This window comes from Dicentrarchus labrax, unplaced genomic scaffold, assembly GCF_905237075.1.
Source record: "Dicentrarchus labrax unplaced genomic scaffold, dlabrax2021, whole genome shotgun sequence".
Taxonomy (NCBI): domain Eukaryota; kingdom Metazoa; phylum Chordata; class Actinopteri; family Moronidae; genus Dicentrarchus; species Dicentrarchus labrax.
The window spans coordinates 22760786-22777317 of record NW_026136722.1 but is presented as its reverse complement, the minus strand read 5'-3'; the positions used below and the strand labels follow the sequence as shown (position 1 = coordinate 22777317).

At 40.5% G+C, this 16532-nt stretch overlaps 1 protein-coding gene across 2 annotated transcripts; it reads left to right on the top strand.

The window, feature by feature from the left end:
- Positions 1–783: 783 nt before the first annotated feature.
- gspt1l (G1 to S phase transition 1, like) lies at positions 784–16509 on the top strand. Of its 2 annotated transcripts, XM_051386905.1 has the most exons (14): positions 785–1214; positions 2666–2710; positions 6868–7113; positions 8236–8269; positions 8383–8460; positions 8567–8747; positions 9499–9653; positions 10673–10813; positions 10923–11016; positions 12254–12334; positions 12950–13123; positions 14050–14139; positions 14345–14513; positions 15829–16509. In XM_051386905.1, the coding sequence occupies exons 1-14, from the start codon at positions 1022–1024 to the stop codon at positions 15879–15881; spliced, it is 1734 nt and encodes a 577-aa protein (XP_051242865.1). In that variant the 5' UTR covers positions 785–1021; the 3' UTR covers positions 15882–16509. The 2 variants fall into 2 exon arrangements, with proteins under 2 accessions (XP_051242866.1, XP_051242865.1); XM_051386906.1 differs by lacking the exon at positions 2666–2710 and having other exon boundaries at positions 784–1214.
- Positions 16510–16532: the final 23 nt, after the last annotated feature.

Below are 16532 nucleotides of genomic sequence, written 5' to 3'. Positions count from 1 at the left end.
TGTGTGTGTGTATATATATATATATATATACTTCAGTTCACTTGATCAGACAGGATTATTCCCGGAGGAGCTCTACAGGAAAGTTGTATGTATATTTATGTTGCATTACACTGTCGTAATGGTGATTCATTTAGACTTCCTTATTATAGTTTGTATGACTTATAACCAAGGTGTGGCACACCTCTTGTACCCAAATCTGGTTAAAATGCGTTCACGGTTGCAATGAAAAATGTATTAACTTACTTCATAATTAACATTGATTGAGATTTGTGTGTTAAAAAACCAAACATATTATATATTTTTATTAAATTATGGACCCAGCAAGTTGTCATTATTTCCCTTATTAGTTTGAGTGACAGGGCAAACGTTTTAATAACCTTATTATTGGTGTTCCAAAACTTTCTCAACAATTCACCATGAGGAATTTTGCAATCCAAGAATATGTTAAAGATTCAGTGGGCAACTTAAAATGTTGTCCCTGAGTATAATGAGCTTTCCAAACCCCCCCAAAAAATCAATACACAATATTAGTGAGTGAGTCGAGTTGTATTAACTAAGCATAAGTCATTCTCCATTTGCTACCATACATCCATGTTTGCTACAAGAAAACCTTAATCGAATCTGCGGTTCCTGAAAAGGTCACAAACTGCTGACGTTAACTCTAGTCTTTGGGGAATGTAGTTTTTTTTGCCGTCGGGACTCTCTCAAGACAAATGTTTTCCGCTTTAGAATAAGACTTCATATCCCAGAGGTCACTGCGGGTAGCACGTCGACTGACGGGACGCATTAGCTCACGCGGACTGTCTCTGGGAGTGCTGAGTCGAATATCCTCTCTGGCGTCTCACCGACAGAAACCGGCTGTTTTATTTCACCGGAATCGGAGACAAAACATTGCACTTCAAGTTGGGACGCTCCTAATCATTCCAAGGGGTGACCTTAACACCGGGTTTTGGGCGGACACTTACGTAGACCGAGAACTGCGTAGCTCAAATCTCACAGTAGTGAAAATCCAAGACCCACGATGGACCCGAGAGACACTGCCCCTGATTCCTGGGAACAAGAGGACGATGTGGAGGCCACAATCGACGGACAACTTGAGTCGGCATTTCAAACCCTAAATGTGAACGCTAAACCGTTTGTGCCCAATGTAAACGCCGCCGAATTTGTTCCGTCTTTTGCCATTAAGGCACATTCGGAGAATCTCGACTCTGCTGGTAAGTTCACAGTCACGTTGGGGAGCTACGCTAGCTAGCATTTAGCTAACGTTAGTTGCTAACGGCAGTCTGGGCTGGGTAGTTGCTAGCTTGCTAGCCACTGTACAGACACGCGTTCCTTGAAGCGCGACACACGTTAGGGTAGCTAGTTGCCGGGCTGTTTGGTGTAACTGTAATTTACTTGGTATGCCGGACGCTGTTTAACTTTAACTGTAACCTGCAATGTTAACGTTACTGAAGCAGTGGTGCTGTAGCTTGTCGAACACTGTCCTAACTGTCTTTAAAGGCAGCAACACAGCCGGCATTAGCTTGTTACAACGAACCGGCGGAAGCTAGCTAGCGGTCTGGTTAGCCCGTGTGGTTTCACAATTGAACGCCTGTATCTGTGTTTAGTTCATGCGTGTGGCAGAGCAACTGCTTGTTCTAACCAGCACATGGAACCAAGAATCGAGGTGCTGGCGGTCACCTCTGTCATTTTGTAACAGTCCGACTTCACCTGATAGTAAACGCTGGGCTCGTCATTGGAAAGAAATGAGTGGGAACGTGAGTGTTTGGTGTGACGTGGATGTTCTGACGCACTGCTGGTCAAGAGTGGGGCAAAATGTGTCATTGGAAACCGCGTGAAGGCAGACCTGGCCGGGGCTGAATGCTACAGCAACACGGCCGCCTTCATTGGAAAACGCTTTCATTTTATGTTAGCATATCCCATATCTGCAGAGCTCCCAATAAATAGTTTGACAGACACTGTGTTGGTCATATCCCGCATGCCACGGGTTCCAAAACCTTCCACTAGTGTCCCCATTTATGCAATCCATGGGCAATGTCGCCCAAAGGAACTTTTCTCCAACACAAACTTGAAATGTAAAGCTGTTGTCTTTCCCCAGCTTTGACTTAAGTTGGCATGTGGACATAGTGAAATCTGTTAAAGTGACAGTAGGCAACTTTTATTTTTAAAAAAAGTCCTATTTGGTTAAACATTAACTACATGATGGTACTAGTGCAGGATAAAATGTAAAAAAATAAAATAAATTGTTGTGTCCACCAGCCCAAAGCATCTTAACATCTTTTTTGTTCTGATTCATTGTTTTTGTTGAGGCCTGTTGAATTCTTTCAAATACCATTAGGAGCACTAGGAGTCAGAGGAACCTGATTGTTTCACTGATTATCTGTCTCATGTTCTACTGACCGGATATAGTGAAAGTTTCAGCAAATATAATTTTTATAAAAATGACTTAATGCACCTTTAAGGTGGCCTCTGGAGGCAGAGTGAAATCTGTTTATGCAACATGAAATAATACCCTTGTTTTCATTTGAACTCTCACAGTTTAAAGATTTACACTCAGTATTGAAATTCCCACACTGTTTCAGTATTTGAGTTTGGTCTGTAGCTAGGGGAGGTCAGTTGGGTTCATGTCAAATTAGAAATAACTTGAGCATTGTTTATTTTTCAGTTGCTGTTGAAAAGATATCCACCATGGAGGGGTCAGAAAATGCTGGTACGTATGGGGTCCATGTATAAGCGGGATTTCCCTCTGTGCTGTGTGTCACATACATGCTGTTACTGCTTACCTCATTGTCCGACATGTGCAGGCCCACACTGAACAGACAGGATTAACAAAGCCTATATTGACTTACATCATGAGTTACTGAGACCCAATTACAGCAGGTCTCTTTGCCTCCATTCCCCCTTTCTGTATTCTTTCAGCAGTGTTGTCTATATGTATCTGCATCTTTTGACCACAAACTAACTGAACAGTGCGTTTTAGACACCTGTTTATCTTTTGTTTTGTCTCAGGCTGTTTCATTATCTCTGTCACATTGACTGGGGCTCTGTTTCATTATCACTTTAAACAGTGGCCTTGTTTTAGTGGCAGATAACAGCACAAAACGTACAGGAGTACTTTAGAGAGGCTTGCGGTTTTCAAAATCGAGTTGACTTCTAAGCTTGTAAAATGTGATTATAAATTATTTGTTTCTCTTGATGTGAGATATCTACCGCGTAGTAGTGTGCAGCCACATTGGGTATTTTTTCCCTTTTTTTGTGTTAATAGCTGCAATAGCTAACCTTTTTATAAAGTTTTTTTTTGTCATATTTGCTGAAACTTTCACTATATCCTGACAGTAGTACATGAGACAGATAATCTGTGAAACAATCAGGTTCCTCTGGCTCCTCCTAGTTCTCCTAATGGCATTTGCAAGGATCCACCTTGAATGAAAACAACCAATCAGAGCCAAGCCAAATATAAATATATTCTTTTGGTTGTAGCTGTCAACAATCAACTATCTTTCTTGGCTCTAGTTGCCTTTCTTCGGGCCTGGTGGATTCTTGCAGAAACCTGATGATTATCTGTCATGTTCTACTGTGATGATAAAGCAAATATGATTTTAAAAATATTTACATCAGAATTTTAACCCGACTGTCAGATGGATTGTTATAGAGAACCACCTGGGAAGTTGTCGTTGGAAATTGTTTAAAAACTGGAAACTGAAACAGAAAAGAGCAGGTACTTTCAGAAAATATGTGACACATGATTGGCTGAACCATCTGTCTATCACAGTTAAACTTCAACCAATCAGATCAGCAACCATATAACATAGTCAAACTCTTACCCAAGCCAGTTGGTAGAAGAGCGAGAACATCTCTTCCATGGTGAAAAACCAAATATTTAGGTAGTAAAACTTTTTCTAAACCACTGGTTGACATTGTACAAGGTCACAAATGTACTTAAGGCATATTGAATGTGGGAGGTTTTTTGATAGAGTAAGGAAACTCCTGGTTGTTTAACTAAGGATTAACGATGCTTGTAAGATTTTGTAAAGTAAGATAGGAGCTACACAAAAGTGACGTGACGGAAAAACATTTTGTTAAAATTATATAAAATATACAATATCATTTTAATGCGTTAGGACCCACAAAGTGGACACAAGCTAAATCTAGTGTAGCTGTGGGGATTAGCAGAATAGGAAATAAGGAATATAAGATTTTCCCCCCTTTTTTTTAATTTAATTTTCTTTGAACTAACTGTTTAATCTCTTCTGGCCTCTAAAATATAAATGTCTCAACATTAAGTGAAACAACCTGAAAACACAACATCATTTGTTTAATTTATATTCAGTTAAGATTAATATAGCAGTCTTTCCAAATCTAACCGTTACCTGACACAGAAGTATAAATGATGGTAGAAAGGTCCGGCAAAGGCAGGTATGTGACTGAAGATCTGGGAGAAGCAGGTGTGTTTTCAGCAGTAAGAGGCTAGAGATTGTTCTCCTGAAAGGACACTTGGACAACATGGTAGATGTTGCGTCATTAGAGGAGACTGGGAACATTCTACATGCTGCACCTTGTGTTGGGACCCAATCCTAAACAGGCCAGTGTCAGTTCCTAATGTGAAGCAGTGCATTCATGCTAACTGAACTGCAGCTTTGTCCCTTTTCTGTAGACTTGGATAATAACTGTACAAAAGAACCTCATTCAGAGGTTGCTCTTATGATCTGATCGAAGCATAAACATTCATCATTTAGTGTAAATGCAATGTTTGTGAGTAGTGTGCACACATTCACACACACAACTGAGTCAAAGATGCTCCTCTGAGAAGATGCACCACTCCCTTGTATTGTTTTTAAATCAAGAGCACTGTGTACTAATTTCCCAAGTGGTGTGTATTTTAAGCAGGATTTCAGGGCTCCGGTGTCGTTCAGACACCACCTCTCGCAAATAACGCCAACATCTGTCTTTTCTTTGTCTTCACATTTATTTTTTTGTGTCTTCACACCGGGAATGTGTTGCCACATGTCTAAAAACCTGAAAAGTAGATGTTTCTGACAAGACATTGTGTAGAAAGCACCAAATTGTAATAAGCTGCTTTCATTTGATGTTGTCATGATGGGTACGGTGTACAGTGAGGTCACATTAGTCTCAGCTCGTACACAAAAACTCAGTAATGTAAGCCTCGCTGTTATTTAATTTATTTTATCCACCAAACCAAAAGTTTACCTGCATTTGATGCTTAGCAGCTGTTGCAAAGTAATGTAACTACTTAACTTAGTTTTTATAAGTCCGATTAAATAGATTTGTGAGGAACCAGAGCTGGTAACTCACTGAACCAGGATCTGTTTGTCTGCAGTACTGCTGAACTGAGTAGGAGGCTTTATGTCAGAGCACTGTCATTGTTTCCTATTTTGTCGCCTCCTTTGGTGTTAAGTTTTCATTGCTGTTGTAGTACTGCATTTCATAGAGAAAATTTGAGAAACAGTTTGCTGCATCGTGGTGGCCTTTCTTCTCATTCCCTCTTTGTTTGTCTTTTGAAACCATGGCATGCCATGGTGGCTATCACTGTAAGGCCTGTGTGAAGGTTTACTCTATACCAGGCGGTTGTCAAACTGAAGCATGGAGCTAAACATAATTCATAAATCAGTTCCTGATTGGATAAAGATAGCATAAAGCAGAAATATATTAATATGATATATATAACACTGGCAGAGGTTAAAACTACAATCCAGAGCGAGTTGTTTAGCAGACATTGAGTGCCAGTGAATGTTTATGTAAACTGTGAAATCTAGTCAAACACCACCTTTGGCTGGCTGCTTTAGTTTGACCATCATCAGTAAAGGACACTTTCCTTACAAACCGACAGACCAGCCTGAACACAGTACCAATCCTGCTGATTACTTCAATCACAGGACAGGGAAGCAGCGAAAAAACTGTTAAAGAATGTGTTGGGTATTTCTTTAGGTAATATCCTATTTCTAAGTCACAGGTAAAACATGTAGTCATTGCTTTTTGCAGTAGTTACATGGTAAACTGGACTGGAACCGTTTGCTTTCTAACATCAATTAGGATATTTTGGGCTAATTGTTTTTAGTTTTTACTAGGGCTGGGTATTGTTAAGAACCTCACAATTCGATATTGATTTAAATGCTTCGATATTGATTCAGTAATAAGTCAGTTACAGCTTCGGGACGGCGACTTCCGTCATGTGTTTGCGTGTTGGTATGGCGTATCGTGGTTCCAGTGTGTATACCATCTTCTTAAAACCCCCGTTTTCCACGACACTGTACGGTCGTAGGTCCTTACATATGAAGACGGCCACAGACTCCGTTATCTTCTGTGCGCGGGAAGTTGAAGGCGCTAGTTTTACACTGCTACTACCTGCTTTGGTTGCCATGTTGTTGTTGTGTGGTCGAGTGCGGCCTCCGTCTGTACAACGCAGATCACACAAAGGTGTTGCTCACCACGACCCCACTGGCCAGGGACTTGAATCAATTCAGAGGATTTAATGAATCCATATTGAATTGGGAAAAAATATATTGCAATGCATTGATGAATTGATATTTTTACCCACCCCTAGTTTTTACTGACTGCCACTGAAAAAACACCCTGATTTTTATTAAGAGTGCCTTTGTTTCTAGTCATTCCTTTTTTTCCCAAGACACTGATCACAGCAGTTTACAGTGAACGTCTTTTGTGACAAAGGCAGCTCAGAAAATGTTTCCAGTAACAGAAAATGAATTAAAAAAACTTGATATTCACCTGTGTTATGCTCTTTTGGCATGTCAAATGATTAGCTCTATCTATATTTCACCCGGCTGAGATTTTAATCAGTTTATCGAAATGAATGAAGAGGCCCTGAATGATGTGTTTGTGGCTGTACAGCTCCAGTGGAGAATGGCGACACAGAGATGAGCACAGAGGAGCCATGGGACCAGAAAGAGGCTGAGCCAAATGAGGAGGAGCCAGGAGGCGGGGACCGGGGGCCAGTAGTGCCGGCGACAACGGAGGAGACGGCTCCAGAGATGATGATAGAGGAGGAGGAGGAAGCTCCAGTACCCAAGGTTCCACCTACACAGCCAGACGCCCCCAGGAAGGAACACATCAACGTTGTGTTCATCGGACACGTAGGTCAGTGCATACACCTTGTTTGTAGGTCAAAACAAAATAAAGTCAGGTTTCACTTGATTTGAAGTGTTACTGATAGACTGTGGCCAAATGAATGTCATGGTTAGAGGAAAACTGTAGTATACTGTTGTCAGTTTGCCTGAGACTGTACCACTGAGACTACATTTGAAAAATCAGCTGTGATGAAAACAGCCAAGTGCAACACAAAAGCAAGCTAACATGGAGTGTCACATACCTGCTGTAATGAACCTGAGCCACTTAGAGGACCCTGTGTCATTAAAAAGGAAGAAAAGAACTGGGGTTAAATGTATCCGTAGCAGACCTACCCGTAACTTACATGATCATTTCTTAAATGTGTTTTGGGAACAATTTGTATCACCATGCTGTAACAACTACAAAATGAAAGTGAGATGGAACTAATACAGATTTTCCTTAATATCCTTCAGTCTTTGCCAGTGTGGATGTGAAATAAGGTCTTGCATTGCATTCTTATCTGTCTTTAAAAAGTCTTAAATTGAACCTGTTGCAACTTGCAGAAACCCTGAGTGCAGACACTGATATGTATGTTACCAGCTGAGCCAACAGATTATACCTTCACTCTGTCATCAGTGATGTGTCCCCTAACACGTTTATAATGCACTCATTAACACTATGGTCTGTTATCACTCAACATGGAGTGTTAAGGTGTTAGAAAGGTACCCACTCTTACACAACATAATGACTCTCATTTAGTGAGTAGCAGCCTGCTTCATAACAAAGTGCCATATTAGTCAACCTGTCTGGAGCAGGTTGAGGCTGTAGTTGGTCTGCTGTGTCAGGAATGCATAACAGCACAGCCAGTCACTGTGTTCTGTGTACAACCACTGGGATGTGACTGTTCAAACATGGACAAACAAAGAGCGATGATGAGAGGACTTGGAAAAACATGCATAGTAGACTGTGTTACTTTTAGTCTAGGTTCCACATACTGTTTGGACAGCAAGCTCATTTCTCACACTGAATTAGAGAAGTAAAGGGGGTAACAGAATATTAGCCAGGGGCTGTGGTAAAGCTTCAATGTGCAGTTGATGATGTGATGTCACCGTTTTGTCTAATCTGAACTCGCTCTGTGTGCTTGCTCTCCAGATGCTGGCAAGTCCACCATTGGCGGACAAATCATGTGAGTAGTCCCCCTTTTTTGGTTCACTGCCTTTTCTTAAAATGAGTGAAAGTACATTCACCACATCAGGCCTTTGACATGTACATTTCATTTGTTCCCTTCCTCTCCACCAGGTATCTAACAGGCATGGTAGACAAAAGAACCTTAGAGAAGTATGAGAGAGAAGCCAAGGAAAAGAACCGGGAAACCTGGTGAGTGGAGTCTGTCTGTCTGTCTGTCTGTCTGTCAACCCTTGAAAAATGTCTGATTTCGTGCTAGTGACCAAATGAACAATAGAATATGACTTCTTTCTCCCAGGTATCTGTCTTGGGCTTTAGACACCAACCAAGAGGAGCGGGACAAAGGCAAGACGGTTGAGGTGGGCCGAGCATACTTTGAGACGGACAAAAAGCACTTTACCATCCTAGACGCTCCAGGCCACAAAAGCTTTGTCCCCAACATGATCGGAGGTGCATCACAAGCAGACCTGGCTGTTCTGGTGAGTCAAGAAGATGACCAATGTTGTTAAAAGGGCTACAGCTATTTACATTATTTTCATTATCAATTAATCTGTTGATCATTTTCTCAATAATTTAATATTTGTTTGGTCAATAAAACATCAGAAAATTTGATAAATGTTTGTATCTATTCCCCAAAGCCCAAGGTGATGTCCTCAAATGTCTTGTTTTGTCCACAACCCAAAGATATTCAGTTTACTGTCATAGAGGATTAAAGACATCAGTTTTTCTTCTAATCATTCAACTAACTAACTAATAGGTGCAGCTCTAATTGATAAACTGTTAAGTTAAAGTGGAACATCAGGTCAAAGATTAGCTTATAGGCCTTTGTCTACCCTGTAGTCTACAACATCTCAAGAACCATAAAGACTAATTAAAATGAGTACTAAAATGAGTTATTCGCCATCATTGAAACACCAACATAGTTTATGTGTACTTGTCAGGAGATCGGCTACATCACTGTTATTAAAACATAAACAGAAAGAATCTCCATGCTTAAGTCCTGATATTTATACTGCTAACAGTTTAAAAGAAGGCATGTTCAGCCACGTTCAGTATGGAAAACTCCTGCCTCATACTGCAGAGCCCACTGGGACTTGTGACTTTTTTTAGGGCATGAACTACAGCCCAAACTTGAAGTAGGCTGATCTTTTACTGAGCTACCCTATACCCTTGTGTTTTCATAGCCCTTGTAGATAAAACCAATCACTGAATGAATGTGTTGACCCTCAGGTGATCTCTGCCAGGAAAGGCGAGTTCGAAACTGGTTTTGAGAAGGGCGGACAGACGCGGGAGCACGCCATGTTGGCCAAAACGGCTGGTGTCAAGCACCTGATAGTTCTGGTGAATAAGATGGATGATCCAACAGTCAACTGGAGCCTTGAGAGGTGGGTAAATGGACAATACTGATCAAACAGGAGTGTATGGCTCATCTCAAACCTAAACAGCAGCTCGTACAAGAAACCCAGCTTCTGTGTTCTAGGATGTGCACACGACAGTGTGCATCGAGAGTCATCTGTTGTTCTCTGTGCTTCCTCTTGCATATATTTTTGTTAGATGTTATACATTAATAAAAAGGAGACATAAAGAGGTTCAAAAGGAGATTTAAAACTCACCTCACAGTTTAGGAGACACATCTTTGCATCAATTCATGTCACACCCTGCCAGTTGCATCTAATCACATCTTTCCAATGCCAATGGACTGTCAATTCAATTCAATTTTATTTGTGTAGCACCACTTCATAACAAAGGTTATCTCAGGACACTTTTCAAATAGAGCAGGTCTAGACCAAACTCTTTAAAATTATTTAGAGACCCAACAGTTCCCACCATAAGCAAACACTTGGCGACGGCGGCAAGGAAAAACTTCCTTTTAAGAGGCAGAAACCTCGGACAGACTGCGACTCTAGGTGGGTGACCGTCTGCCTCGACCATTCTACCCTCAAAAATAATTCAGGAAACGGCAAATTGTAGCGTATATCACTAAAATGCAAGAATAAGAGATCTGATTACTGACCTGTTGCATGTATGCAGAGCTATAGAAAGGTTAGCTTAAAACTAATTTACTGCGTGACCTGAATTCTCCCAGTAACATGGTTTCCTATATAGGTAAACATGTTGGTGGTTGTTTTGCTCTCACTTTTAAACTAAGGTAGGACTGTATTTATACAGTATAGACACTATACTGGTGTACTATTCATACTCCCACCTGACCTCAACACCTCCAGACACAACAGGCATTCATTCTCTGGATGGAGGTGTTTTTATTGGACTGCAGTATGTAGAGAGTTATTCTAATATCCTGTCCCCCTTTATGTACCCAGAGGTGTAGATTGTTACTTACTGTACTTATGAAATGTCTTCTGTCATATCAGTGTTGACGTCCCTCCTGTTGTTGAACCCTCAGGTATGAAGAGTGTAAGGAGAAACTAGTGCCATTTTTGAAGAAGGTGGGATTCAACCCGAAGAAAGACATTCACTTCATGCCGTGCTCCGGACTGACAGGGGCCAACCTGAAGGAGCCCACTGACATGTGCTCCTGGTATACGTAAGTCTTCCAGTTTCTCCTCATAATCTCTTCACTGTCACTAACAGTTACTGTATAGACAGAAACTAATTGTTCCATACTAAATGCTGCCCATATTTTGTTATTTCAGAGGGTTACCTTTCATTCCACACTTGGACAGTTTGCCACATTTCAACAGATCAAGTGATGGCCCTGTCAGATTGCCCATTGTAGACAAATACAAGGTAAGAATCTGTGTTTTTACCCCCTGCTTGATTCATATGTTTACACTGACACTCATAAAGAGATGTTTCCAAACACATCTCAACTTTCTTTAGGTCCAGTATTGCCTAAATGTTAGTCTGCATTAGATATGGAGACATGGATAATTGTTGTCTCTCTAGTGGTTAGAAAGATTGAGGCGCCTGATTAATGGTGTCAGTCATTGTTGGAATCTGCCAAGAAACATATATTACTGTTACCAGTACACAGATTCTGCCCACTCACTGTTTTGATACTACACTGTGAACTGTGTTCAGAGGACCCAGTGAACATTTGTCAGTTGAAGACATTCAATAAATGACTATAGTCACCAATTAAAAGTGTATGAAATTGGTTCATAATTTCTTTCACCTACAATTGTAAGTCATTACTTTTAAAGCATCTTCCTAATACTCACAACAGCACTAACATCATACTACCTGCAGATCTTTTTTATTGGCCTGATGAGCACAAACATCAGTCAGTGCCAAACATCCCAAAATGCCAAATAACTGGCCTGATTAATCGGTCTATCACTAGTCGAAGCTAGAATCAGTACGCCCAAGTACTTGAGTAAGCTCAATTTCTTATTTTACATTAATGTATAGAACTCCTTCCATTACCATGTCCTGCAGCACACAGCCAATATAGTTCAACATTTGATATTTTATATAGAATATCAAATGAGTTGAAATTACTTCTTTGTGTAGACCACAGTTACCCTTCCAGGTACTTTGGAGAAATGCCTTCACACTAATCAATATTGTTACTCTGTCAACTTATAACTGAACAAATGATCAAAATAATTATACATTTGTTATGCAACATGTTGATGGTGGGTGAAACAAGGTCTCAGACATTCAGACCGAATATCATCCAGCTTTCAACTAGAAATCAATGTTTCAATCCTGGTTGGTGCTCACTGGGTTGAGGGAATGTGTTCAATGTGCAGACAGGAAAACTGCATTCTTCTCTCATTATGTGTAGAGAATTGGGTTCGGGTTAGGGTAAGGTGCACTTACATTGCACTGACATTATGAACAGTTTGGTTTGTGGTATGTGTCAATGACTGTCATTGTCTCAGACATTAAGCTAAATCACTGTGTATACACTCTAAACAGGAGTTGAGTTTCCATGATGATGGGTGATGTCTTTGGTTGACATGAATGCATTGTTCTTCTCTCACCTCCTCTGTAACTCTCTTTGTCACTCTCTCATCAGGACATGGGCACTGTGATTTTGGGCAAACTCGAGTCAGGCTCCATCAGTAAAGCACAGCAGCTGGTCATGATGCCAAACAGGGTAAGATATGCCACAGGGTTTTTCTCCTATTAGCTGGAACCGAGAAAGACAAGAATGAGAGCGAAAACTTCCCTGAAACTTAACCGCATAACTTGTTATTGGTTGAATAGTGTGAATGCAGAATGTCCATAAAATTGTTAAAAATGTTTTAAACATACTAACTATTTATAATATGTTAGTTTTATCATGCATCATTTGTGTCAACACTGCTGAAATACGTCATGTTGTTCATGGCTGGAGTAATGAAGTACAGGTATAATGGGCTACTTGCCAGGAGTCATGAAAAAATAAATCAAACAATGTAAATATAATTACTAACAACTATAGTCAACTAGATACCTTCAGATAAGTCCTACACATCACATTTAACTTCAAACAAATTGTCCTTTTCTTAATGAGAAATGCATGCTCAGTGTGGCCCTGTTGTCACTGATATCTGCTCTACAACGCCAGTAACTGATGCATTCTGCCTGACTGTTCTCAAATGCAACTACTGCTCTGTCTTTTGTGGTTATGTTGTCTAATTTACACCGTCAACTGCACACATCTTCCTTCCCTCCGCCCCTCTCCTGGTCTCATTCCACCTTTCTGTCTGTGCCCTCTCTCCTCACGCAGCATGTGGTGGAGGTGTTGAGTCTCCTGTCAGATGATGTAGAGACAGACGATGCTGGACCAGGTGAAAACCTCAAGCTGCGGCTGAAGGGCATTGAGGAGGAGGAGATCCTGCCTGGCTTTATCCTGTGTAACGCTGAGAACCTCTGCCACTCAGGGCGCACCTTCGACGCCCAGGTCAGTATCACCGCAGCAGCTCATTCAAGTTCATTTGTATGTGAGCAGCACATATTGTGATAAATGGTGATCAGATGAAAGTGCACTTTAGGGGTTCCATGAAAACATTTTCGTTCAGTGTATAGTATAGTATAGTGGTCACCCAACAATGCAAAGACCAGGGTTCACTTTCCAGCAACAGTGACAGTGTTTAGGATGGTAAACCACTTTTTCTCCTTCCATTCACTATCCATTTGGCTGGTGGACAAAAATGTATATTTTGATCCTGCCATCGATGGACCACATAGTGGTTGTAGGACTAGGAAGTCAATCTGTTCCTAAAAGTTGGGGGAAATGGTTCATTTTAACTGTTGTGTTTTAATTGGACTGTAATAGCCTTAAGGCTTTTATTATACAACAAGTTATAATGAAAATTTTTTTTTTTATTTTTTTTTTTAGCTCGGTCATCATTACTTATGTAAATCAAAAATCTTTTAATATTTGAAATGAAACAGTCTGGTCATCATATTTGTTGTCTCCTGGCATGTTCCCCCTTCATTTATAAAAAATCCCTATTTTTTTTGCACAAGTTCAAGAGCAAAGCGGTAAACGGGTGGTTTATCGTGCTAAGAGCTTATGTTTCATTATTTGAACACCCCCAATAAATAAAACAGTTGGTATAAATTGACTGCAGGCGGGTAGATTTTTCCACCTGGGCAAGTAGAAAACAAACATTAAAGTTGCACCCTGGTGCTTGGATTTTACTCTTAAAAAGCTGTACACACCCTGTGTTACCTGGTTACCTTTGAGCAAACTGCGCTGTGGTGCTGCTCAGATGCCAGCGGAGTAGAAATTAGGTGCTGCATTGGGAGCCTTCATTAGTGACAGAATGTGTGTTGTTTTTGGATCTTCACTCATAATCACTGTAATCCCTCTTTTCCTCACAGATTGTCATCATTGAACACAAATCCATCATCTGTCCAGGTTACAACGCAGTCCTTCACATTCACACCTGCATTGAAGAAGTGCAAATTACAGTAAGACTTGAACTCCAACACATGAGGCCTGCACAGCCCCTTATTAAAGCTGTTGAGGAATAATGACTTGTTGAGTGTTAATGGTGTAATGTTCTTTATCACAGCTCTTTGGTTTAGCACATGTAACTGGTGGATGTTCCGGACTATTGACTGTATTATAGTTGTGTCTGTGCTGATGATCTGTCTCCCTGTGCTCCGTCCACAGGCCTTAATCTGTCTGGTAGACAAGAAGTCGGGAGAGAAGAGTAAGACACGACCACGATTTGTCAAACAGGACCAGGTCTGCATCGCCCGTCTGCGCACGGCAGGAACCATTTGCCTCGAGACCTTTAAAGACTTTCCTCAGATGGGACGGTTTACCTTACGGGACGAAGGTAGAGCTTCGAAGGACACTTGTTTTTCTGTATTCTTTTCTTGATTAACAAATTATTTTACTACATGTCAGAGAAAATGGTGATAAAATAACTTAGTTTGATGTGATGTCTTCAAACATCTTGCTTTGTTCAACCAATTTGATTGTTCAATCAAGTCATTAATAATTTCAGCTCTACAGCTAACTAATAATAAACACCATCATCCTACTCTTGCTGTCATATTAGACCATAATCTTAATGTGAGTTATACCAGTCTCAATAACTGAACCTACACAAAGTCTCTGTAGTCTTCAAAATGCCAAAATCATCTAATAATAATAATCTTTCATCAAACAGCATAGTACCGGCTAAATTTTAGGGCCAACTTAGAACTTCATTAATTCCAGAGGAAATGGCTGTGCCCAAAGTGCTCAATAGTCCTCATTAAGGAATGTTTTATATATACATACATGGTGAAATTCACAATGCATGTATACGCAAATAAAATAGAATAAAAGTAGAAAAACACTTTTATTAGCAAAGAGCCATGTGCAAATGATTGAGGTAGTAGCTTTAAGAGGTTAGAAACCCTTTTAGCTGTCTCTTGTTAACATGGCAGCTGTAGATGAGTGTTAACTCAGTAACGCTACAGTGAAAAGTTTTTCTGCTCTCTGCAGCTGGTGTCTGCATTCAGACAAAGATTGTTTGTCATTACCGAGATGCATCACTCTGTGACACTACTGTACGACCGCCAGCACTTTTCTGTTGACCAACAGAGTGGTGACTCTTCTCTAAAAAAAACTATCAGCTAATCAGTTTCCAACATTATCACTCGTGTAAACCAAAAATATTTTAATTGGAACGATATCGTCATCATATTTGTTGTTTCCTGGCACGTTCACTCGTCATTCATAGCTTGATAAGTCCTCAGTTGATCCTTAACTGTTGAAATTAGCATTAAAATAATCTGATCAAAATGGAGCTGCACAGTGAAATCTTATCAGTAGCATAATACATTAATTGATTTAATGATTTTTCCGTCGATATTTTTTATAGTTTTTAGCAGGTGTATACTACTAAGCCTGTATGATTGCTGTCATTGTAAGTTCTGGCTCAGGTCAACCCTTCAGAGTCCGAACAAAAATGGCAAATGCTGGAAAGTAGCAGGGTCCCATTTTAGGCTAATAAATGACATGGTATGGGATCAGTGCAGACACAATTACTCGCCGATAGCACATTTTAGGCAGTATTGGATTTAAATAAATCAATTTGATATTGATTCCTGTTAGTGAAGCTGAGCCAGAACTGTGATGCTCTTTGTCTGCGTGTGTTTCAGGTAAGACCATCGCCATCGGTAAGGTGCTGAAGCTGGTTGCCGAGCGGGACTGAAGACTATGGAGCTGCCTGCGAGTCCCGGTGAGAAGGAACGGGCGGAGCTCGGTCATAACCCGCCCACACTGTTGTCAGCGGCGACGGCACCTCCCTGTCACGCCCCCCTTCCGCGTGCCGAAGATCAGCTTCAGAAAAAATACTCGTGAAAAAGAAAAAACCTGTTTTTAAAGCAAATGACAAACCAAGATGAAGTCCACACGAGTCAGCTTTCTCATATTGAGAGCTCAGCTATGCCATTTCTGGGTTAGCCCTACCACCACCTCTCCCACCTCCCTCCTCTGGTCTACTCATCAGTACATGATTTTTTTTTTTCTTCCAGATATTTTTTTTTCTTGCTCATAAATGACAATGAAAAATGGCAGAAGTTATATCTCTAAACAGATGTGGACCAGGGTTTTGCTTGGAATATAGAAAACGATTTTCAGTAAGTAAAATTGCAAAAGAAATTGTTTGAAAGAACTTAAACCAGTTGAAACCAAAATGTTTATCTTGGGTGTACATGTCTCCCTTTGCTTTTACCCACTTTTTGGTTTCTCATGTGACGTTCTGGCAGTGTGCTTGAGCGTGTTCAAATGTTATTAAAGCAAACAACTATGACAATAAAATAATAAATTGGGAAAACAAAGAGTGTTCATTTTCAGACCACAT